The 26,733-nt window shown below is 33.7% G+C and overlaps 1 protein-coding gene across 5 annotated transcripts in view; it reads right to left on the bottom strand.

The window, feature by feature from the left end:
• The window catches only part of PKN2 (protein kinase N2), a 162,702-nt gene that overhangs the window by 37,688 nt on the left and 98,281 nt on the right, over positions 1–26,733 (bottom strand). For all 5 annotated transcript variants that reach the window (XM_081224101.1, XM_081224100.1, XM_081224099.1 and 2 more), the window contains 13 exons: positions 20,783–20,926; positions 20,387–20,462; positions 19,621–19,795; positions 19,265–19,391; positions 17,062–17,192; positions 16,906–16,981; positions 16,736–16,827; positions 10,680–10,856; positions 6,076–6,138; positions 4,759–4,835; positions 2,573–2,715; positions 330–437; positions 44–124 (listed from right to left, as the gene is read on the bottom strand). In XM_081224101.1, coding sequence (XP_081080227.1) covers positions 44–124; positions 330–437; positions 2,573–2,715; positions 4,759–4,835; positions 6,076–6,138; positions 10,680–10,856; positions 16,736–16,827; positions 16,906–16,981; positions 17,062–17,192; positions 19,265–19,391; positions 19,621–19,795; positions 20,387–20,462; positions 20,783–20,926 — 1,470 coding nt within the window. The remainder of the gene's footprint in view (positions 1–43; positions 125–329; positions 438–2,572; positions 2,716–4,758; positions 4,836–6,075; positions 6,139–10,679; positions 10,857–16,735; positions 16,828–16,905; positions 16,982–17,061; positions 17,193–19,264; positions 19,392–19,620; positions 19,796–20,386; positions 20,463–20,782; positions 20,927–26,733) is intronic.

The raw sequence follows: 26,733 nt of genomic DNA on the forward strand, positions 1-26,733 counted from the left end.
AATTGCTATAGTTTCATAAAAAATTTTAAACTTTCATACTTACTCGGAAAAATGGGTGCTTTTTTACATCCTCTGCATCTTTTTCACCAGCTCCAAGGCGCCGCTCAGGATTTCTTCTTAATAACTAACACAATATAAAGGAAGAAAGTTAATATAAAACCAGGGACTCATTGACAAGGATTCTCATAACTTGCAAAGCTTTAGATGTTTCTTTTGGTATGTGTTTGTCTAAACCATGCAACATCTATAATTGAAAAGCAACTTCTAAAATTCTACTGGGAAATGTTCTTTAAAAAATTTCAGTAGTTTTATAAATCATTAATTCTTACCCTTCTCATTATTGAAATGGCTTCTGTAGATAAGAACCTTGGATACCTTACTTCATCATTTACAATACTGTCAAAAACCTCCTCTTCATCATCACCAGGAAAGGGAGACTAGAAGAAATACCCTTGAGTCAATCAAAATGAGTTTCAATACAGTAAAATCTCATCATCTATTCAAAGTTCCGAAGTACAACCAAGAACCAGATAGTGAGGAAAATAAGAAAAAGGAAAAATAAAAACAAAAAAACAGACCCACCAAAACATCAAACAAATAAGGATTACAGGAAGTCACAATAGATAGGTAACTACTAACCAGAGGATACACCATATACTCTTATTGAAATCTTCTTGTGGAAAGACAGAAGGAAATGGGTAAGGCAAATACAGTAATAAGTGTTACTACAGAGGGAAGCACAGACTTTGTAGAAATACATCAGACATGGATGTGGTTTGAATTTCACAGTCAACAGCAAATTAATGGTGGCAAAACACAATTAGAGACTGCAGGCATAATGACTGCACTAAGAAGCAACTGCCGGGGCTTCCCTGGTGGTACAGTGGTTAAGAATCGCCTGCCATTGCAGGGGACATGGGTTTGAGCCCAGGTTCGAGCCCTGGTCTGGGAAGATCCCACATGCCGTGGAGCAACTAAGCCTGTGCGCCACAACTATTCAGCCTATGCTCTAGAGCCCGTGTGCCACCACTACTGAGCCTGCGCCCTAGAGCCCATGCTCCACAGCAAGAGAAGCGACCGCGGTGAGAAGCCCGCGCACTGCAACGAAGAGCAGCCCCCGCTCACCACAACTAGAGAAAGCCTGAATGCAGCAACGAAGACCCAACGCAGCCAAAAATAAATAAGTAAATAAATAAAATAAACCTATTAAAAAAAAAAGTTCAAGTATGTCAGAGCTTACAGAAACAACTATTATGAGTACTTCTGGCACTCATAGAAAGTAAAGACCACTGTGGATTAGGGATAAAATATACCTTTCCATCTTTATGCTTTTCTAAATAGAGGTGAAAAATTCAGATCTGAACCCATGGTCTTAAGAAAAGAAATAACTTTGGGTATATTAAATACCCTATCCTGCAGGCAGCAAACCACAATGGTTTACAGACAGGTTAAAATCCCAGCTCCATCATATGAGAGCTGTGTGACTTTAAGCAAGCTATTAACTTCTTTGTGTCTCTATTTATGCATCTGGAGATTAACATAAGACTACTATTGAGCTCATTAAAGTTTGCTGAAAAATTAAGTGAGCTAATACTTATAAAGCACATAGAATAGTGCCTAGCACATAGTAAATGTTTTAATTTGCTATTTCTTTTCCTCCTTTTCCAAGTTTCCACTCCAATTTGACATATCAAAAAGTACTGTCATTGGATGAACTAAATTCATTTATTTACTTGTTTGGTATAAGTGCCACTAAATGACAATCACAGAGCAAAACTTTAGAAGTTTCTGACATTCAATAATTTAGTCATTCATCATTCAGCCACTAGTTTTTTCATGCCTAGAATGTACAAGGTTGGTCATTGGCATTAGGGAAACTGCAGAACAATGAACCAATGCAAGGTAATTTTTCTTGCATCTCAAGATCATCAAACCCATCTGAGTAATTTTCAATTACTTGTCTAAATATTTACTTTTTAAATTCTACCCTAATTTATCATTTCCAATAATTTATGACAAAATAGATTAGTCTCTTCTTACTGCTTTATTAATTAGATATAATTCACTGTCTTCTAAGTGGTAACAATTTCTGTATACAACTAAGTTATCCCCAGAAATTTATTTTAAGTTAATCTAAAGAAAACAGTAGGGAAAAAAATGTTAATCTTTTCAATTCTACTGTATCGCTTTTGAAGGTAACATTTATTTTTGACTAATATATAGCTGACCTTTCTTTACAGGTACAGAGTACATTCCTTTTATCAGTCTTCTTGCTTTCTATTTCTTATGAAATAATCAGTTACGTGTGATTGTGTTTAAAAATCATAAAATATAACCAGAGCAAAACTGAAGTATAAGAAACTATTTCTGAAGCATTGGTATACATTCCACAGATAATATAAAAATCTAAAAAAGATGGTGAAGGTAATATAGGATCATAGGCAATTACTAATATATAAATATTTATAAAGCTTAAGTTCTACTTACGCAGGAGACATATTAAGTGGTTTTATAAGTGACATGATTTGTTCTTTCAATCACGTTTCCCTTTTACCTATTTTATACTGCTTACCTCACCAACGAGCATTTCATATATAAGTACGCCAAGGCCCCACCAATCTACAGCCCTTGTATAGGATGTTTCTGTTAATACTTCTGGGGCAAGAAATTCAGGAGTGCCACAAAATGTGCTTGTCCTATCTCCAAACCCCATTCCTGAAAAAGGTAAAATTCAAATATTTGTTAGCAAAGAAAAAAATCTGGCAAAAAAATTAGAAGATATCCTTAGGAAGCAAAATTGAAGTGTACATTTGTGCATGGTAATCAAACTCAAAATACATTAAAGACTTTAGCTAACTTGTTTTCTAAATATGTTTCTCAAAATTTAGTAATAAATTAGTCAAACATACATTCTACATATTGAAGAAAATGTCTCATTGTATTCTAAACTGCTAAAAGCACATTATACACACCATCTTATGAAAGCTGACTTGTTAGTTGGGATAGGAGGAGAGGAGCCTCAGGTAACTTATCTGCAGAGGTGACACCTGAGTTGAGTGAAGGATGAGCAGATGTTAGTCAGCAAATAGAGCTGAGATGAGTGATAGTGGTGGAGAGACAAAGACTGTAAGCAGTTTATTGTTGCTGCAACAGAGAGTACTAGGCAAACAGCTGCAAGAGATCTGGCTGGAGAAGGAGGCAGGCAGATCAGGAAGGGCAATGTATATCACATCTTTGCCACTGAAGGTTTTCAGTAGCAGCGTACCATGATCAGATCTGTATTTATATGGGCCCCTTTTGCATTTTAGCAATTACATGGCAGATTGATTTGAGGGAGAAAAAGAACAGAGACAGAAAAGTTAAAAGGCTATTAAAGTAGTCTTGTCAAAACAAGATGATGGTTGGCAGTGGTAGAGGGAAGATGAAAAACTTAAGGAATATTAAGGAGTAGATGTCAGCACAATTTGGTGATTAACGGGATGTAGAAAGTATTGAAAAGGAGAGAGTCCAGGATAATTCCACATTTTCAAATTGGGAGACTGAGATGACTGTGGCACCATCAACTTCAAACAAGACTGAGGAAAAGAAACTTGCTTCTGCAGCGTTTGAGGTACCTGTTGACCAAGTAAAACTGTCTAGTAGATAGTTGACTATATATGTTAGGAAAGGAAATAATAGATTTGGAAATCATTAGAATATAGTTGCTAGTTAAAAACTACCTGAGAAAAGCAATGGGCTAAGGCCAGACTCTAGAGGAACAAAAGCATTTAAGTCAATAGTGTCCAATACCGAGAAGTCCAAAAAAGGAAAAAAAACTTTCATTAGATTCAATAATTAGGAGGTCAATTGGTAACTGATGGACACAGATTTATAAAGTTCATTCATTAATTCATCCAATTACTTATTAATTAAGCATTCACTGAATACTTAAGATGTGCCAAGCACTATACTATATACTATGGAAAGAAAGCTGAATAAGAAACAGGAAGCTACCAGAGTAGAGGGGGAGACAGACAATGTTTGGTACAATACAGTGTATTAAGTGTACCTATTTACTATATGTTAGACACTGTGCCACATACTTATCTCTAATTCTTATAATACTCCTAAACAAGAAGGATTATATTTATTTTATAGCTGAGGAAACAGACTCAATGAGGTTAAAAGTAACTTGTCCAAGACACAGCAAATAACTGGCAGAGCCAGGATTCAAACTTAGGACTGTGTGGTGCCTAAGCCCATGCTCTTTACATTTTCTTATGCTACCTCTTGATTCAAATTTCCCCAGTTTACATATTTATTTACATGTTTGTGTGTGTACACACACACACATGTATAGGTACATAAAAGATTCTTGAGGCATATGCATATTTTTTTCCTATTTAAAATGTTAAAAGTTTTAAGAAGCAGGAGAGAAGTTTTTAGCCATGCATAATTTACTCTGCACAATCCCAGCAAAGCAAAAAATTTGGTGCTTAACCAATGCTTTCTTAGAGTAGAGAGAATTATTATCATACAAAGAGAATCTTGTTTTTATACTATGATTTCTGAAAACCTAACCTTATTCATATTCACAGAATAAATTCTTAATAATATAATTAGGTTATATGAACAACCTGTAAGTCTCAATAAAGAATAAGTTAAAGTTTAATTTTTAATAAATTAAAAAATACACTTTGCTCTCCACAAATTTGAAAACTTCCAAAGTACAAAGGAATAGTAATCTATTAGAAAAGGCACTTTAAAATAGCCAATTACCTTCTTTGCAAAGACCAAAATCAGCAATTTTCACAAAGCCCTCTGTATCTAGCAATAAGTTATCCAATTTCAAATCTCTGTTCAGGATAAAAAAATGCAAAATGAAAAAAAAATCAATAAAATCAATAGATAATAAAGTAAAAATATCATTTTAATAGGAGCTGTACTTTCTCTTTACTAAAAATGAATTTTTTCAAGTTATGGTTTGAGATTTAAATACCATATTACAAATGTTCATTTTCTTCCTTTTGGCAAGTTTATTACTTTACAAAAAAATAATTTCTGAATATTTTCCCCGTTATGTAGAAAAGGAAGAATGTATCTAAAAGAGAAATGTTTGATCTATTTAAATATATATTTTAAAGCTCAGAAGGAGTTCATGGATCTTTAACGCAAGGTTAATTAATTAATTAATTAATGGCCATGTCACGCAGCTTGTGGGGATCTCAGTTCCCCCACAAGGGACTGAACCTGGGTCACGGCAGTGAAAGCGCCAAATCCAAAGCACCAGAGCATCAGGGAGCTCTCGGATTTGGACTAACTTTGAAGTTTGCCTACACGCCATCCGTAAGAATGAATTATCAAACAAACAGTATAAGTAAGGTATAAGGGAGCAGGTTTAACCTTCTAAGAAAATAATTCAAAATAAAGAGGAAGCTATTAAGTCATAGTAAATGATTACAAATTAAGTTGAAAATGTTTTATTCTTTAAGTTAAATAGGGCCATTAGGAAACTGTTATCTTGGAAACATTGTTAGCAGTTTGAATAAACTGATGTTTATAGTCTTTTAATTCTTACTGGCCTTCTCATAATTTGTCTGATCTAGAGCAATGTTATTCAAAGTGTTAACCATGGACTAGTTGCTGGGCTATGAACTATTTCTAACTAGTCTGCAATTTGGTAAGGAGTTTGTGCCAGTACATAAATCAGATATGTCATCAAGTACACTGTCTAGTTGACAGCAAGGCTTAATGAAGGAAGCAAGGTGATGTTTTATAATCTGGCACAAGTGGATCAGTTGAATATAAAGTATTCACCAGGATGAATATTGTTGGTAAATTGTGTTATCATAGGCCAACTTATAATCTGACTATTCTAATTAGGTAATGGGCAGAGGACAAGTAACAAAGAAGTTTATCATATAATTATTGTGTTAACCATGTCTTTCAAAATTGGAATTTAACTTTTTTAGTGGTCAATTATCATACAAAAGAGAAAATTAAGAAGCTGGTTAAACACAAAATATCCTTCTTAATTATCTTTAATTCTACTTCATATCAAAATAAGCAATTAGAAAATATCAAAACTTTACTTACCTATAAACAATTTTGTGTTCATGTAAATACTGCAACCCAAGAACTACACATGCAGCATAAAATCTGTTTTAAGAATTAAATCAAAAGAAGTTTAATAAATTCCACTACTCTTGAATCCCAGTTTATACTTTTATGCTTCAAAGCAGAACCCTGTAGTTAACTAATTTCACAAGTATTTATTTAGTCCTTACTATGTGCCAGACATATAAGTAAGATATGTGCTAAATATTAGGGGTGAAATTTAAAAATAAGAAAAATGCAGTCTCTAAAATGGAAGCCATTATCTTTGCCTAGTGGAGTCACTGAAGCCCTTGAGGTAGACATTTGATCTGGGTCTTCGAAGAAAGTACAATATGCCATCATAAAGGCAGAAGGACGGTATGAAAGGTAGAACTTTTGTGGGGGAAATACAGGGTATTCCCTTAAGAGGGAAAGGAATAGACGTGTAAAAGGCATAACCTGTTTGACAACCATAATGAGTTTATTGTGGCTGAAGTAAAGGATAAGGAAGAAGTAGCGGGAGATGCAGCTGAAAAGATAGCCTGAGATCAAGTTGTGAAGGACCTTGAATGTCATATTATGAACACAGGTATACCTTGTTTTACTATGTTTTTACTTTATTGTGCTTCACAGACAACTGTGTTTTCTTACAAATTGAAGGTCTGTGGCAACCCTGAATGCAGCAACACTATGGGCGCCATTTTTCCAACAGAATTTGCTCGCTTCAGGTCTCTGTGTCACATTTTGGTAATTCTCTCAATATTTCAAGCTTTTTCATCATTATTATATTTGTTATGGTGATCTGTGATTTCTGACATTATTATTGCAAAAAGATTATGACTTGCTGAAGGATCAGATGATGGTTAGCATTTTTTAACAATAAAGTATTTTTTTTTAATTTTTTTTTTTATTTTTTTTTATTTTTTCTTTTTGCGGTATGCGGGCCTCTCACTGCTGTGGCCTCTCCCGTTGCGGAGCACAGGCTCCGGATGCGCAGGCCCAGCGGCCATGGCTCACGGGCCCAGCCGCTCCGCGGCATATGGGATCCTCCCAGACCGTGGCACGAACCCGTATCCCCTGCATCGGCAGGTGGACTCTCAACCACTGCGCCACCAGGGAGGCCCTAAAGTATTTTTTAATTAAGGTATGTATATTGTTTTTTTTAGACATAATGCTATCGAACACTTAATAGACTACAGTAGAGTGTAAATGTAACTTTTTTATGCACCAGGAAACCAGAAAATTCACGACTCACTTTATTATGATATTTGTTTTATTATGATGTTTGTTTCAGTATGGAACTGAACCTGCAATATCTATGAGGTATGCCTGTACTGAAAATTCTTCTCTTAGTGATAGCAAATCAAACCATTTTAATCAGGGCAGAATAATCAGATTTATGTTACAGAGAACTTTCTTGATAGTAGTATGAAGTAGAGTGGAAGTAGGTAGATATCCAGAGGGAAAAGGAACAGATAAGGCTAAAATGATAGTACAGATGAAAGATCATGAGTACCTCTAATGTAGTGGCAACAAAGAGAATAAGAGATGGATTCAAGAGAAACTTTAAAACGAGCATGATAGGACTTGGTGTCTCATTAGCTATAAAGGATGAGGGAGAGGGAAAAGCTGAAGATGACTCTCAAGGTTTCCTTTTTATTGTAATGAATAGGTGGAGAAATACAGAAGTAGCCAAAGTTTTGTGGGGAAAGTGAGTTTGCCTTTAGACATATTGACCTCAAATTGCCTTGGGAAAGGTGAAGAGGTCTAGAAATTGGATAAACAGGTTTAGATCTTAGAAAAACTTCAACCCAGCTAGAATATTAACTCTTGAGGGATCAGACCATGTTTGTCTTTTTCAGTGTTTAGCCTAAATGCTTAGCAAAATGCTTGATACACAATAGCCTTACTGAATAAGGAGGTAGGTAATAAATAAATGAATGAATTAAAAAATGCAGATCTGTCTTCAGTGTAGAATAGCCTATAAGGAGACACTTAGGAGAATCAGTTCTTAATTTTACAAGTAATACATGGATATTTCCTCTATAAAATACACATAATATCCCTACCCTAAAGCACAATTTTTCATTCATCCATCTCCATCTCACCCCGACGCCACTACTATCCGTAAAGGTAACTACTTTTGTTAGTTTGGTGAATGTCCTTCAAACTTTTAGAATGTATTTACGTGTACATGTAGATATGTTTTGTGTTTATTTTTTAAAAAATGGAACCATAATTTGGAGATTTTTTAAAACGCAACTATTTATAAATATTTGATTATACATTAGATCTTAAGTAATTATTTATCGTAAGTTTCAAAGATTTAGCTGAAGTCCATTAAAACACATGTGATTCTAAAACTGCTTAAGGTAGTTTTTTTTAAGCAAACTTATTTTGGTGGCAAAACAATACTGTAACAATTATAAAAATACCCTGATTTCTCTTTTGTTCCATTATTTGTAAACAGATTGTCCTAATGATACTTAATAAATAACTGGGTATACTGGGTATCATCAAATCAAACCTTTAAAATAAATATATTACAGAAGCAGAAAATGAAGCTCGCAGAGAGAGTAACTAATTTATCTAAAGCGACATAGCCAGAACACAGCAAAGCTAGGACTCAAATTAATTTTGATTCCTTCGTCTCAAGCAATAAGAATACAACGTTTGCCTAGTATATGTGAGTCACCCTTCTAGGTGTTCCACTAGTACACAGAATACACATAGTCCTCGTTGCTCCCCTTTAGTGAGGGGAGACAGACAATAAAAATGTAAAAAATAAATAAGGTGATTTCAGGTATAAAGTGCTATGGAGAATATAAAATATAAAATAGAATAGAGTGTGGCCTGATTTAGACGTTAGTGATACAGTGGTATTTTAGTTAAAGTAATGAGGAAAGACCTCCAAAGAAATGACATTTGAGGTGAGATCTGAATGATTAGAGGGAGGTACTTTAGATATGAAGTATTGCAATAAAGCGTTTTATTCTTGTATTTCACTGGGCTTAATTGTTTCATTGGTACTATATAATTTGTAATCTCAGCAAAAATAAAAAGTTTGTTAAGGCAGAATAGGATTTTATATTTATTAAAGAAAAGGCATAACAAAACAAATTCCCAAGGCAGTTCGTACAGGGCTAGGTGTAATCTAGATGCCCTGCTTTTCATTTTTAAATATTAATTTTTAAATATGCAGGGAATGAATTATTAGTAGCCTTCTATTATTTTGTGGCTTTTGCCTCCTTTTCTGAAAGCTTCACTATCCATCAGAACTAATGCCCTAGTACTACTATCTGCTGTATTATACTTCTGATGGTTATGATGAGAATCAAATAAAGGAATGAAAGTAAAAATGTTACACAAATGTCAGCTGTCAGAATACAGACAAGTGATAAAAATTCACTAATAAACTCAATAAAGTTTTACTACTGGTTTATGAGTTTTATGATTTGGGCTATGTTTTGGAGGTAAAATTTGGATGTTGCATGTAAGGAAAAAAGAGAATCAAGAATGACTCCCTGTGTTTTGGCTTGAACAACTGGTAGATGGTATTGCCATTTAATAAGAGAGAGGCCTAGAAGAGTAACAGGCTGGGGAGTGGTGGGTGAGGTGGGGGGAAATGGGAAATATCAGGCGTTCATTTTGAGACGTTAAACAAGAAATACTTATTAGCCATATAAAGGGAAGAGTCAAGCTGGCTGCTGAATGTTATTGGAATTGGAAGTTTAGGTAAGAGGTAAGGGCTGGAGATATAAATTTGGTAAACATCTGCATATACAGTGTAGCTATTAAGAGCATTTTCCTAGGTTCAAATCCTAGCTCCAACACTTAAGAGCTTTAAAACTGGGATAACAACAGGGGAAGAATATATATAATTATGTTTAATCACAAATGTTTGCTATTATTTATTCTTTTGCATCTGAATAAGCAAAACCTTCATATAATATCAAATTCAAAAACTACAAAAAGGGTTTTAGCGATAAATGAAAATATTTAACACAGTACCTGATATCCTGTAAGTGTTCAGTGAAATATATATTTTAAACAGTATACCCAGTTATTTATTAAGTATCATATCTGGATTCTATGCCTTTCATTGGAGGTGATACGCATACCAATTTCTTTTATATTCTTTAGAGATATTGTAAGCACATGCAAGCAAACACTTAAGACATACTCTTTTAAATTACCCTTTAAAATGCAAATACAAGTATTTCATACAAATATATAATACAAACTCTTCTACATTTTCTTTTTTCACTTAACAATGTACTTTGAGTATAGTTAATATTTAAAGCCATGGTCCTAGATGGCATTCCCTAGGGAGAAAATATACTGGAAAAAAAAAGAAATTTTACTAAAATAAACCTAAATTGTAAAATTATCAAGTGTGATTTAGGGTAATCCATGAAATTTTCAACATGAACAACAGAGAAGAATAGATACATTTATTTATGGCAAAAAGGTAAGTAAGTTCTATTATTCCTTCATCTATTTTCCATATGAGGGAAAAAAATAAATCTAAAATTCAGAGAGCTTTTTTCCTTCCCAGAAAGAAATCAGTCATGAAGAAACTCAGAGAAATGCTAAATACTCACACAGCTCTTGGTTCAGAAAAGACATCAGTATGAATGTGCATCATTAGGTCCCCACCGGCAGCATATTCCATTACAAAGCAAACATGCTCTTTGGTTTGGAAACATGCAAAAAGGTTCACCAAAAAGGGATGCCTTACACTATTCACAGTTTCAAAAATTCTTTTTTCACACATCAGGCTGTAAGAGAAAACATTTAAAAATCACTGGTATTTTTTTTTTAAGTTCTAGTTGGAAATAACATTCTTTAAAAATTACTAAACTCTAAAATAAGCAAAGTTCTTAATCATTATAACTTTAAAACCATAAAATGTGTCCTAGTTTTGCTAAAAATGCTTTGAAAAATTTGGGCTACTTGATATATATAACTTTAATAGAAATATATTAATGAAAACTAAATATGATTAGCATGACATAAAGTTCACATTGATAGTATCAGAGTAGCACACATATGGCTAGTGGTAATAGTTAATAAAAAAGGCTTAATTAGGAGTGAATTGTGAAAAATTTTCAGGAATTGGTCAGAGGATTTAGCAACCTAAAGCATAATTTTAAAATACAAATTTTCTGATCAAGGCAATTTCAAGGACAGTATATATTTATAATTCACAAGCTATGGTATACAAATATTCTATCGTATAATATATGAAGCTGAGAGGTAAAGATACACTGCATAAAATTTTAATTTAGAAGGCTAACTGGAAAATAAAGAGATTACATGGAGAATTCTATAACATACTTCAAGGAAGCTCCTGGAGAATGATACAATTTATCTATAAAATCTATAGCTATCACAGATTTCCCTGTAAGAACTCTTACAAGCTGCTTAAAAGAACAGTGGTCAAACTTACTGACTCTGAAACAATTTTGCCTAAATAGCAAAAAAATACCACTCTTCTTCCCCCTGAAAATAGTTAGTAAATCAACCTGACTTAAAACTCAAAGCAGATATGTACACACTGCTATATTTAAAATGGATAACCAACAAGGACCTACTGTATAGCACAAGTAACTCTGTTCAGTACTATGTAAAAACGTAAATGGGAAAAGAATTTGAGAAAGAATAGATACATGTGTATGTATAACTGGGGAAAAACAAAAAAAAGAAAAAAAAATCTAAACAACAACAACAAAAAACACCTCAAAGCAGAAGAAAACCAGGCCAAATATTATTCAAATACAACTCGGAATTAACACTTTAAGCATCTGATCAAAATAAATATACCTACAGACGTATTTTATTGACAATTAGATTACATTTATGTTTCTAATACAAAATAGGCATTTTTGTTTGTTTTTGAGACTGGAATCAAAAATTAACATTAATGTTTGTTGAAAAGCATTAATAATGCTTTCATTTTTAAAATTAAAGAACTGCTTAGATGTGTGTGTGTGTGTGTGTGTGTGTGTGTACTTGGTTATTGATTTCAAAATACCAAACCAAAATTCTAATGTTAGAAGGAGGTAGACCCATTCTCCTTTCTTTTGGATCTCTACAGAGTTAATTTTAAAAAGGTTAATTTAAAGATTAAAGCATTTGTTTGGGTATCCAGATTATACTGCTATGACTCAAGAAAATTAAATAGAATTTTGAAAACATTTAAGAGTATACCTGTTGTGTAGAAGGAACATGGAATTTTTATTGCTGTTAATATAGCTGTATTCTGAATTATGAACTAAAACACCTGTTCAGTTTTAAATACTGACAGCAAATGCAGCTATTATGAAATAGTGTTTAAACTCCATTTAATATGGTCACATTCTAGATGAACTCTTACCCTCTTATTTCACACAATCTGTTTACAACTTTATATATACTCAGAAACAGAAAGCCCCACTGTAATTGTTTCTAAAGCGTTGGGCTTATGTCTACATACATATGCAAGGTTTCTAAATGTTACTACAAATTAAGTCACTATTAGAAATAAATTCACAGAAGATTAGAAAGAACAGTTAACAGCTCTGACTTTATCACCATTTAAATTTATTGGAAAACAATGACCAATTGGGCAAGATCTGTAAGACAGATTCTAAAACAATTGATTTACTATGTTAATCTAAATTTTGGCTAATGAGGATAAAATATTCATGAAATGAAATAAGACAAACTGGCAAGATGTTTTGGGCTCAACTAGATGGCAAACGTGGCCTCTTCACTGTGTATGGTTTATGGGTGAATTACTAATCCACTATGGGTGAATTACTAATTCTCAACTGGATAAGTATAAGGTTAGACCTGTGTTGAACATGTAAATGGTCTAAAGGATTAACCAGAATTCCTCTTAAAATGGTTTTAATGCCATTCATAGAATTGTTTGATGAGGACTGACAATATTGATGAGGGCTGGATAGATGTCTTAGGACTATTAGGTAAAGGAGGAAGGATTATTATAGACCCCAACAGGAACAATAATTTTAATTTTAAGCATTATACAGCACACCAGAAAGCTGCTCCGTAAGTCTTTAACTTTTCCCAACCTAATCTAAATTGTATATTCTCCTTAAAAGTCCATGAAACAATCCAACCTTATTCAAAACTTCAAACTTCATTCTGTCCAGAACATTTTCCTCTATCTTGTCATTTCTCTCCTCTCCATGTTCCCAAATATCTTCTATCTGCCAAAGATCAGCACAAATCCAATCTTCTTTACAAGGCCTTACCTAAATCCACCAGCACACCTTCATTGTTCAGCTTAAACTCAAACGTATCTAATCTGTTTTATTTATATAACTAATGTATTTATGTTTTATCTCCCTAAGTGACTAGGTCCATTCTAACATTTTTTGGTGTACTTCCTTCAGTACATTATTAGACATGATAGAAACTTAAAAACTATATAAATAGTTATTTTGGTCAGTGGAAAATTACAACATTAATAAGGCTAATCAGGATTAAATCATATATACGAAAAAAAATCATATATACGTATATATGATATATATAGAAAATCTGGCTAGCTGTGTTTTTGTTCTGCAACTACAAAAATATACTTCCAAGTCTATTCTGTTGTTTTGAAATGTGAACTGGTAAGAAAAGGAAGCTGAGTGAGCAGGCATTAACAGTAACACACATTTAACATTCCTACTCAGGAGTGGGGGAAGATGGCACTCAGAAAGAAGTTCTACTAATGGTAGGTGGAAAACGTGATCTTTGTACATGAATTACATTACTTTGAAGTTAGTGCATAATTTGTGTTCCTTTAAAAAGATGTAGATTTGGGCTTCCCTGGTGGCGCAGTGGTTGAGAGTCCGCCTGCCGATGCAGGGGACACAGGTTCGTGCCCTGGTCTGGGAAGATCCCACATGCCGCGGAGCAGCTGGGCCCATGAGCCATGGCCGCTGAGCCTGCGCGTCCAGAGCCTGTGCTCTGCAACGGGAAAGGCCACAACAGTGAGAGGCCCGCAAAAAAAAAAAAAGATGTAGATTTGTGGTTACCAGAGATGGGGTGAGGGGAGGGGAAATTGGATGAAGGCAGTCAAAAGGTACAAACTTCTAGTTATAAGACAAATAAGTACTAGAGATATAATGTGCAATATGATAAAGTTAACATTGCTGTATGTTATATATGAAAGTTGTTAAAAGAGTAAATCTTCAGAGTTCTCATCACAAGGAAAATATTTTTTTTCTATTTCTTTAACTTTGTATCTCTATGATGTTCACTTAACTTATTTTGACAATCATTTCATGATGTATGTAAGTCAAATCATTATGCTGTACACCTTAAACTTATACAGTGCTGCATGTCAATTATATCTCAATAAAACTAGAAGAAAAAAGACCAAACCAAATAACAACAAAAAACAAGTTGATTTGGAATTTTCTATAAGTAAAATAATAAAATTCACACTAGAAAGAGAAAATTTAGAAATGAAAACTGTCATTAAGAACCATCAAGCATTTCAGAAACATCTATAGGAAAAAAAACCCACTGATATGCAATAACATTGAATTCTATGGATCTATTAAAAGGATGAGATAGAACGTGGATATAAAAGATTTCTGCTTAGTTGTTTACTATTCAGAGTGGCAAGTTATATAACTTTTAAGAACATGCTGGTCTGTTTTCTTATTTTCTAAATTAATTTTTTTTCTTGACTTCTCTAATTGCTCTTTTTTCTGCTGCCTTCCTCAAAGTCCTCTAAGAGTGAGTTTTATTTCTCACTCTGAATTTTACATTTCTCTGTTTTTCTGGTTCTACTGGAAATTATTTTACTTCCGTGTTACTGAATACATGGATTTATAACTGAAGTTAGATAAAGATTACTCATCAACTTTTCACTAAGGCTGGATTAATTTTAAGTAGGGGTAATGTCCCAGGTTGTGGCTAAAGCTTCATCCTCTGATCTGGACATTCTTCTTTAATAGTAATATTAATATTATTCTATCTATATTTAATTAGGAAGTTTTTTCCTACAGAGACGTGGCTCAAAGTAGTAACAGTGTAGCAGAAAGTTATACAGACCACCAAGTAATTACCACTTTCCCATTATTAACTGCGGTAGTACCAGTCTCCTATTATTTTAGGATGTAAATAAATTTACCATATATGAATCTGGAATAAAGCAAACATTCTTCCAGAAAAGAAAAACATTTGACCTTACTATTACTGTAATTAAAAACAAACTGACAGTGTAATTAAAGGTTTGCTTTAACTACTTATGTAACAGAAATATACAGTTGTTAGCAATACATTATAGTGTTCAGAATATTTCATAAATATTATGCAAAGTCTCTCTAAGTAGTTTTAGATCAGGGAAGAGTTTATTTTGATATAATTGAGAAGTATAAGAAATGGATAAAAAACAAATAGGCAAATCCAAAAGGAAGAGATTTTTTTATATAAAGGAAACCCGCATTTTTTAAGATCTATCCTAATTCTAAGAACTTCCCATATCATGGAAAAAATATTAAAAATAGCAATTTGATATATCTATATGGCACTTAACACAATTCAGTAAGGCAAGTATTACCAAAAAATATATTTTAAAAATATGTGGGTTAACTGAGGCTCAAAGATGTTCAGTGAATTGCCCTGAGATCAAATCATTAATTAAGAAGGAACAATCAGAACTAGGTAAGTCTTCTCACTGATAATCACAGGCTCTTCTCATTATACAGGGCTGTCTTCTATTAATATCAACTGGTGCTTCCTTAAACTGGTGGTTTAAGAAAAATACTGCTTCTTCTAAATATCAAATGAGAGTCTCATTCTGTAATAAATATGCCATTTTATTAGACAATAATTTCCATGTTGAACCACTCCATTAATTCGAGGTAGTCTTTTTAAAGTATATTCTCTAACCTAATTACAATATTATCCCCAAAGTCCTTACATTTTAATAATTGTAGATGAAGAGGTATCTGTATCAATTTACACCCAGAAATGTAAGATACTGTGGTCAAAAATACCATTTTCAGAAACATAGAGCAAAAAATAGATGTAGGTGCATTTTCAAAAGCAGAATATATTAACCATTCAGTTAACTGAAGATTATTCATAAATGACATTTTATTACTTCTGTAGTATGAACAGGAAATAGCCTCACCCAACGACAGATGTATAACAGTTCCTATTCCATATAAACAGTTTAACATTTCCAAGTATAAAAGCTTATTAGAATTAGTTTAAACATTTCATCATCTTTCCTTGGTATTCACTCAGCAGTAAAATGTCTTAAGAAGGGGAAGAGGGAGTTAACTAGAAAGAAAAACATTTAATTAATGCCTACCTTATGCATTAATTTATTTAGTTTCTTTATTTATTACAGTTGACCCTTTAACAACATGGGGGTTAATCCGTGCATAATTTATAGTCGGCCCTCTGTATCTGCAGTTCCTCCACATCTGTGGATTCACCAACCATAGACCATGTAATATTGTAGCATTTACTGTTGAAAAATATCCATGTTTAAGTGGACCCATGCAGTTGAAACCCATGTTATTCAACGGTCAACTGTATTAGGAAAATAGAAAGTTTTGTTGTTGCAATACATACACTGATTTTTCATGATAAACTACATTTTCAGAAAAATAAACAATTTCATTTTAAAAAAACTAACCTGTCTACTTCATCTCGAGCCACAATGTCTCCTTTCTTTAAGGCTTTTATAGCAAACATTTCATTAGTGTGTTTATATTCAGCCAAAAGCACCTGAAATGAGATTAAGATAATTATTTCCCATGTGAGTTATTACTTTTGTAGGCATTCCAAGAAAATTTAAAAGATTACCTTTCCAAAATGTCCTCTACCCAAGACAGCACAACACCGGAAGTCTTGTAGATTAAACTGAAACATTTGTTGAGATCTGAAAACAGTAATGTCAATCAAAAATAAGGCAAAAGTATGGGACTAAACATGTAGCAAAGCTGTATACATATTCTTTACCTTCTGTCCTCAAGTTCATGAATACCACTATATTCTAGGCCTGATTGAGGAATATCAGGCTCATATTCAGATTGAGATTTTGGAAGTAGTCTATTTCTGTCATTCTCAGTATCAAAAACTGTTTCTGAAACCTGTAAAATATTAAACACTCATTAAATCATAGAAACATTCAGAAAACAACTTATTAGGTAAGGATAGCTAAAGAAAAAAATGTTAAAAGTTGATATAAATATGGGTGAGAAAATAAAATTCAGATATTGGATATTCATTTTTATGGTTATTAATTATATATTACTCTTATCTAAAAGAGGTAAAAAAATGAATACATTGGAGAAAACAAAAACACTAATTTGAAAAGATACATGAGCCCCAATGTTCAGAGAAGCACTGTTTACAATAGCCAGTTACACAGAAGCAACCCAAGTGGCCATCAACAGATGATTGTTTTAAGAAGATGTGGTACATACAGATGGTAAATAGGCACATGAAAAGATACTCATCATCACTAATTATTAGAGAAATGCAAATCAAAACAACAATGGGGTGCCACCTCACACCGGTCAAAATGGCCATCATTAAAAAGTCTACAAATCATAAATGCTGGAGAGATGTAGAGAAAAGAGAACCCTCTTACACTATTGGCGGGAATGTATTTAAATTGGTACAGCCATTATGGAAAACAGTATGGAGGTTCCTCAAAACACTAAAAATAGAGTTGCCATATGATCCAGCAACTCCACTCCTGGGCATATACCCAGATGAATCTCTAATTCAAAAAGATACACACACCCTTATGTTCATAGCAGCGCTATTTACAATAGCCAAGACATGGAAACAACCTAAATGTCCATCAACAGATGAATGGATAAAGAAAATGTGAGATATATATATATATATATATATATATATATATATATATATATAATCACACACATACATACAATGGAATTACTCAGCCATTAAAAAGAAATAATGTCATTTGCACCAACATGGATGGACCTAGAAATTATCATGCTAAGCAAAGTAAGTCAGAAAGAGAAAGACAAATACCATATGATATCACTTACATGTGGAATCAAAAATAAAACACAAATGAACGTATCTATGAAACAAAAACAGACTCACAAATATAGAGAACAGACTTGTGGTTGCTAAGGGGGAGGGGGTTTGGGGGAGGGAAGGATTGGGAGTGTGGGATTAGCAGGTGCAAACTATTATATATAGGATGGGTAAACAACAAGGTCCTACAACATAGCACAAGGAACTATATTCAATATCCTGTGATAAACCATAATGGAAAGGAATATGAAAAAGAATATATATATGTATAACTGAGTGACTTTGCTATACAGCAGAAATTAAACACAACACTGTAAATCAACTATACTTTAATAAAATTTTTTTTAAATGTGTGTGTATACACACACACACACACACACAGGAATATTACTCCCCCCAAAAAAAGAATGAAATAATGCCCTCTACAGCAACATGGATGGATGTAGAGAATATTATGCTTAGTGAAATAAGTCAGACAGAGAAATAAATAGTATATGATATCACTTATATGTAGAATCTAAAAAAGAGTACAAATGAATGTAAATACAAAACAGAAACAGACTCATAGATTTAGAAAACAAATTTGTGCTTACCAAGGGTAGGAGGAAGGTGGGAGGGACAAATTAGGGTATGGGATTAACAGATACAAACTACTATATATAAAATGGATAAGCAATAGGATATACTGTACAGCACAGGGAATTATACCCATTATCTTGTACTAACCTATAATGAACTAGAATCTGAAAAAATACTGAATCACTATGCTGTACACCTGAAACACAATGTTGTAAATCAACCATATTTCAATATAAAAAAATGAATACATTACTTTCATCTTACATGCATTTTCAAAAATCATGTTAACCTAGTTAGAAGATGCACAGTGTTTCAGGCAACATGTCATCCAATATCAACCATGCTCCTATGCTCCTAGATTAAGCAGCCTATTCCATCTCTCCTGGCTCATGAGCATCCAGAGGTTTTTATGTTTCATTCACAAGAAACATAAACAACACAGTTCACACAGGCATTTTTTAACTAAAATGTTAAATGAGATGTTTTTAACATCTCATTCACTATGATGCTTTTACTGGTAATTCATTTGGTGAAAAGGAATTATACAAGGTTTAAAATGCCTTACCTGTCCTTGTGTATCCAAATCTCTTAATTCAGCAGATTCATCTATTTCTCCAAGGGAAGAATCACGTGGTGGGGCCAGAGGAGGCTCAGGTTCAAGATCAAAGTCCAATTTGGTTACTGCAGATTCACTTATAAAAGATAAAGCAATTCACCGAAGGCAGTAATCAAAAGTATATATTTTAAATAACTTTACAATTAAGGCAAACAATTTTATTGTTTTAAAAGTAAGCAGAGCACTAGTTTCAAAATACTATTTGGAAAAAATGAGACTTTTAATAGGTTCACTGTAATCAATATGTACAAATGTCACAATAACTATTTTATAAAAGCAACGCTTAAAAATCTTAAGACACATACCTAGCTGGAGGTGCTAGTTCAGGGATGTGTACATCAACCACTGGCACTGTAGCAGGCACAGGGGCTTGAGGGCTGAAGGTGCCAGAATGATTTACTGTAGGAATAGCTCTTCTCACTAGTCTTCCCCAAGTGGCAATATTAATATTCATTTGAGGAGCTCTGAGAAATGTTTTGCCTGTGGATATTGTAAATAAAGAAAACAGAACAAGTATTTTTTTAATATATTACCAAAAGCCATAATTTAAGAATTCATATTCATCGGTTTATAATTTATGAAGAAAAAACAATATTTGTCACTTAAAAAAACAGTTCCTAACTATTTGTTATTAAAGGCTAGTACAAAAAAGCAAAATCAGTTTTAAAAATAAATACATAGGAATTGCTCATTTAAGTCTAGTAATGGTATGTGGTTAAGGTTTTAAAAACAGAATTCTTATCTTTTAGAGATACTACCTGTAATATTTATGGATGAATCAATATGATGTCTGGGTTTGCTTCAAATAATCTGAGGAAGTTGTGAGTGATGGAACATAGATGAAACAAAATTGGACATAAGCTGACTGTTGTTGAAGCTGAGTGATGGCACACCGCACTAGTCTCTATACTTATGCATGTTTCAAATTTTCCATAACAAAATTTAGAATAATTGAACAAATAAGAAGAAAACAAAAAGAAAAGATGGATATCACTTTTTAATTAGTATATACATGTTTAAAGTAGTTAAGGTAACACCAAAACACTTTGTACTTGATTTCTCAGTAATTACCTTGTTGTTTTGAAAAAATTTTCTTTTGTCTTTGGAGTTTTGGTCTTCTTTCAATAACTGGATTAAAAAAGGTAACCTGCAGTGAAGAATATTCAAGTTGACATGACTATAGCATTAGATTTATGGTTCATGAAATTCAATAAACTTCCAAGTTTGAAAACTTAAGAGAATCTGAGATATAATTTAGTTCCATCTGCTCATTTTCTAGATGAGAAAACAGACCTAGAGAGGATAAATGACTTGTCTTAGGGTAACATACCTATTTAGTGGCAGAGTTGAGCCAAGAATTCAAGTTGTCTGCCATTCAGCCTAATACTCTTCCCACTTCTACATCATGTTGCCTACATATATAATTTCAATGGTAGTTATGCGTATTTAATAAAATACATTTATTACCTCTGCAAATAAAGTACCCTGCGGTTCCAAATAGAGACACATGCCATGCCGTTGGTTGTCTAAAAAATCTTCTAACCTCAGAAATTTTACCGCACACAGAGATCGCCAATCACGCCAATAAACTGAAATTTCCAGTTCACGTGACTAGAATAATTAAACAAAAAATAAAGAAAACAGGGAACACATCATTGGACACACATGTGAATAAAATATTACAAAATATATAAAATACAAATACAATAAACAAAGATAACATACACAACGGTTGCACTATTTTAAAGAGTGCTTTTATAACGTTTCTCTATTATATATTACTTTAACAAACTTACACATTTTAACTAAAAGGAAGACATTCATATTCCAACATTCTCCAGTTAAGGTATTCCTTTTAGATAAAGAATACACAACTGGGAACAATCAATACAGATGAATGACCACCGAAACTCTTTCCATCTCAGAGCTTCAATCTTTTGGATTTTCCTTCTCCTATTGGCTTCATAGGCTGTGCTGTTGCTAGACTTCAATGTTCACCTCAAAGAACCTATTTCAAACCTTCTTATTTCTTTATCCCAATGTTGATCAGGAAAAGGTCTGTGAATAGCATTTATTCTCCACTTTCAGTGTGCCACACACTATGCCAAACACTTTAAGAATGTTAGGTCATTTAATCTTCTAAAGAATACCACTGGGTAATAGGACCAGTGATTACAGGGGTCTGCGTAGGTAGGTAGCAAACAGGAAACTAAGTTTTATACAGAAAAATGTTCATTTATTACAACACCAAACACAACAAAACGAAACAAAAAAGCCCCCCCAAAACCAGGGACAACTTAGGAGTATATTATACCATATCTACATGAGGGAACATTCTGTAGTCATTAAAAATAATGCTTATGTGGAAAATATATTTAAGGTTTTAACCATCAATTATTAAATGTACTTGTAGAACACAGTTTATAAGCTGGAGGTCAAGCCATAAATTGACCTCTACATATAAGTCATAATCTGCATATATTTTAATTATAAAGCATAAGACTTCTCCATTATTTTGTTTTTCAGGATTTTGTGGATCACCCACAAAAAGAGATAAACGTCTTTCCCTTTAGGCTCAACAAAGTAATAAATTACTTCTTTCATATAAAAACTTTCAATTTGTGAACTTATGCATCTTATTATCTAAGCTTCTAGTATGCATAATAAAAAACCATTTGACTTTAAATAATAAAACTAATTGATGCAAATGAACACAGAAAACACTTATAAAAAACAGAACATGAAAAAAATGAGTCAAGACACAATGTGCCAAAAGGGTCTCATAGACAGAAAAAAAGGACTAGAAAAAGATATCTTGGCAGTGAGTATATGAGCTCAGGACTTCCTACCTCATTGCTTCTCTCTGATAAATAATTACTATGGGAGAGAATACTTGTCAGGAAAGGGTAAGGATGAGTAGAGGATAATTATTTTAAGATCAGCAAATGGCATTTAGAAGTGGTGGGTATTAATGCTATAATATTCCATTCAAGTTAAAATTTTAAGTATTTTGAAAACAGTTATTTTGGGAAATAAACTGCATACCTGAACCAGGGGTTGGTAATTTAGACTACTTTATTTTAGATTAGAAAAGGAGAGGTCTACTTTCTCCTATCTTCTTCCACGGTATCAGGGAGGAAAACTTGTTATGGATCAGGCAAATGCAAGTGGTATAGATGCTAGGGACGAAATTAGTAATTCTTAAAAGTTCTTATACTTTTCACACTGCTAAAATTGTAAGAGTATATCTTTCTCTGGATGAGAGAAGGTCAAATCACCTCCTTTATATTTTTTCTAGCCACTCTGGTAAAGCTCACATATTAACCCATTTCTCTTTCCTCTGTTTATTCCATTCTTCAACCTGAAGTATGTTAGAAACACCTGAGATTTGGGATGGAAGGTTATCCTAAGGCCTACATTAGCTTTCCTGGAGTTCTACATGAAATTTTAGGTATAAAGCTCTTCACTTTTTGTTACTTTGCACTGTTCCCTGTATCACTCTCTCTACAATTTAAGGGGGGAGAGTGGCTACAGTCCAAAGCACATTAAGATATTTTATGTCTACTCATAACACTGTTGCATGGAACCCCAATCCTACTTTAACTCCTAACATCTACTGCAGTTCAGTAAAGCAGGGATATAGTATCTGAAAAGCATACCCTCTATATAGGGAAATGCCGCTGATATTTATTGAATTTAAACTGCAAGTATGACTGCTCATTTGCTGGCAATTTTCCAGATGAAGCAGGTCCATTCCATAAAGCAAGGGCATGTTTGTACGTAATGTCAAACCTCAAGAGCAACAAAATTCTACATGGAGTAAAACCACTGCCAAAATAGCTGAGCAGTATGATCTGAGCTAAGTACAGATTGACAATACTGGCAAACTGTCCCAACTTGTGTTTCATTTTGTCTTATTATGAATCTGAACCTAGGATCAAAGAAGAAACTGTGGTAGAACTAAGGAATCTGTATGGTTTGTCTGAAGTCTCTGTAAGGCCCAAAAGTAAATAGTAACTACTTTTTCTAAAGTAGTTGGCATGATGATTTGATACACATATACATATATACTATATACTACTAAAGAATTCCTCCCATCTAATTAACACACCTATCACCTATTTTACACACACGCACACACACAAAATATTTATATTTGGTAAGAACATTTAAGTTCTGTTCTCTTAGCAATTTCATTCACACAATATAGTATTATTAACTAGTCACCATTATACATTGCATTATACATTAGATGCTCAGACCTTATTTATCTTATAACTGAAAGTTTGTACCTTTTTACCAACCTCTCCATACAACCATTTTTCTACTCTTGGTTTCTATGAGTTTGACTTTTTAAGATTTCACATGTAAATGATACCATGTAATATTTGTCTTTCTCTGTCTGACTTCTTTCACTTAGGATAATGTCCACAAGGTCCATCCATGTTGTCACAATGGCAGTTTTTCCTTCCTTCTCATGGTTGAATTATATTCCATGGTATATATATACCACATTTTCTTTATCCATTCATCTTTTGATGGACACAGACTGTTTCCAGATATTGGTCATTGTGAATAATGCTGCAATGAACATGGAAGTGCAGATATCTCTTCAATATCCTATTTTCATTTCCTTTGAATATATACCCAAGAGTTGGATTGCTGGATCATATGGCAGTTCTATTTTTAATTTTTTGAGGAACCTCCATACTGTTTTCCACAGTGGCTGAACCAATTTACATTCCCACCAACAGTGCACAAGGGTTCCTTTTTCTCCACATCCTCGCCAACACTTATCTCTTGTCTTCTTGATGACAGCCATGCTAACATGTGATATCTCACTGTGGATTTGAATTGCATTTCCCTGATGATTAGTGATGTTGAGCACCTTTTCATGTAATTGTTGGCCATCTGGATATCTTCTTTAGAAAAATGTCTATTCAGTTTCTTTGCCCATTTTAAATCAGATTACTTGTTTTTTGTTGTTCTTGCTATTGAGTTGTGCAAGTTCTTTATATATTTTGCAATATTAACTTCTTATCTGATAGATGACTTGCAAATATCTTCTCCCATTCTGTAGATTGCCTTTTCAATTTCTTGATGGTGTCCTTTGCTGTGCACAAGCTTTTCAGTTAGTAACTGCTTCTTTTTTAAATTTAATTTTAATTTTAATTTTTGGCCACACTATGCAGCTTGTGGGATTTTAGTTCCCTGACCAGGGATAGGACCCGGGCCCTAGGCAGTGAGAGCGTGGAGTCCTAACCACTGGTTGTCAGGGAGTTCACAGTAACTACTTCTTAATAAATGGAACTACGGGGTATTTCTTTTGGCCTAGAGACGCGCTGTAAAAGAATTACTGGAACACTGAGGATGTTGTGAATTGAGAAAGTTTGGGAACCTCTGATAGGTGAAAATGAGAGGCAGGTTTCACTGCTGAAAAGGAAAGAAAGGTCAAAAAGCAAATTTTCTGCAGCTACTAAAAGAGAGAAAATTATTCAAAGCATGGAAAATTCAAAAGCCAAGGAAAGGTGAGATTTGTAAAGGTGAACATGTCAGGTGTCACATTAATTGGTCTCCTCCTTTGATTACTTGGTCTTCTATGGGCTTCTGAGGACAACACAGGCTTGGGAAACATCAACTAGGATCCCAGCAGTAAAGAGACTGCACACTCAAAAAGAGTTTAAGTTTTAAAAATTGGCTGTTTATGAAGGTAAGATTCAGGTTAAGGAATCAACAAGGATGGGAAGTATCTGAGGATTAGCTATAGTAGAAATCTATTACCACTCCTAGCCGGAATGAGCAAGAAGAAACAGTTACCAGAATTCAGTGAGAACTGGATCTTGGAAAAGGGACTGTCAAACAGGAACTGCAGCCATAGATGAACACTGCTGTAAAAAAGGGAAGGAGAGAAGGAAACAAACACCCTGATTACCCTCTCCTCCTGCCCTTAGATCTTCTAACATTGTCTCCCCTTTCATGTCAGAGCCCACTGATTCAAACCCGCAGCTATCAGCCTCCAGAGACAAAGAGAAGGACAGGGAAGGGAGGCCATCAGAATCTACTATGGGGCAAAGAGAAAACTACCACCTCAGGAAACAGTAATATCTGTTTTCAGTTCAGGAGTTCAATGAGGGTGATTCTCAGCTGGAACTAATGTGACAAAAAGAAGGAAACCTTAGGATCTTTTGGGAAAAGGAGAAACACAGAGAAGAGCGAGACTGAGAAAATGGAGAATACAAAGCTATGACCTCTGCTTGAAAAGTCTGCCCCCTACAGATGTGGGAGCAGAAAAGAAAAGTAAACAATTGTGATACAAACTATTTAGTGCTTTAACAGTTATATATCACTGCACCCTATATCAATTCACATCCTAGAAAAAGTTTCAAAGACTCACTATTATTCCAAACCTATTATGAACTTTTCTGCCTCAGTATATACACATACAGTTCCTATTTCTAATCATGTATCTTATTTCCCAACCAAGACCTACACACCTATAAAGACAAGGTTGAAGGATGCTGTGGGGGCATCAGTAAGGAAATGGTAAAGGGTAACAATAGTTTTAGGGTAAACAGAGAAGAAAATGAAATTTTCTGATGGCCCCTTCCTAAACTACTTTCTGAAGAATCAAGGAAATAGAAATGTTTGACCAAACATCTAGCTGTGTGGTAACAAAGAAGTAAAAGAGCCAGAGGAGTAACAATAATAACATAAGCTATCATTTACAGCAAAACCATTATGTACAAGGGGTTAAACTAAGTGCTTTACGCAGATTTTGTAACAGTTTAGGATACTAAATTTAAGATTTCAGAACAATTCATTGCTAAAATGACAAGGAGCAAAGGTATACTGGGGTTGACGCATTCAAAGAAGTTTGAAATAATATGTTAAATGGGTTGTTGTTTAGATCGTTAGATGTTTAAAATCCCCCATAATGATGATGGGATGCTGGAGTGAAGAACCAAAGTCCTTAAGGATACTGGCAAGTGCCTGGTGGTCAAGAGATGATAGAGGGGTGGGGGGAAAAGACAATTATATATATAGCTCATTGGCTCAGAGAACTCATATAGCCTCAGAGGATACGATGTGTCATTTGATAGTAATAGAATGGGAAGCAGCAAAAGAGGTAAAAAGGGTAAGTATTATTATAGCTCCATTATAAGTTAAAAAACAGCATCTCAAGAATAAAATACCTAGGAATAAACTTACCTAAGGAGGTAAAAGACCTGTACTCAGAAAACTATAAGATACTGATGAAAGAAATCAAAGATGACACAAACAGATGGAGAAATATACCATGTTCTTGGATTGGAAGAATCAACATTGTGAAAACGACTATACTACCCAAAGCAATCTACAGATTCAGTGCAATCCATATCAAATTACCAACGGCATTTTTCACAGAATTAGAACAAAAA

This window comes from Mesoplodon bidens (genome assembly GCF_964165515.1).
Source record: "Mesoplodon bidens genome assembly, chromosome: 2".
NCBI lineage: Eukaryota > Metazoa > Chordata > Mammalia > Artiodactyla > Ziphiidae > Mesoplodon > Mesoplodon bidens.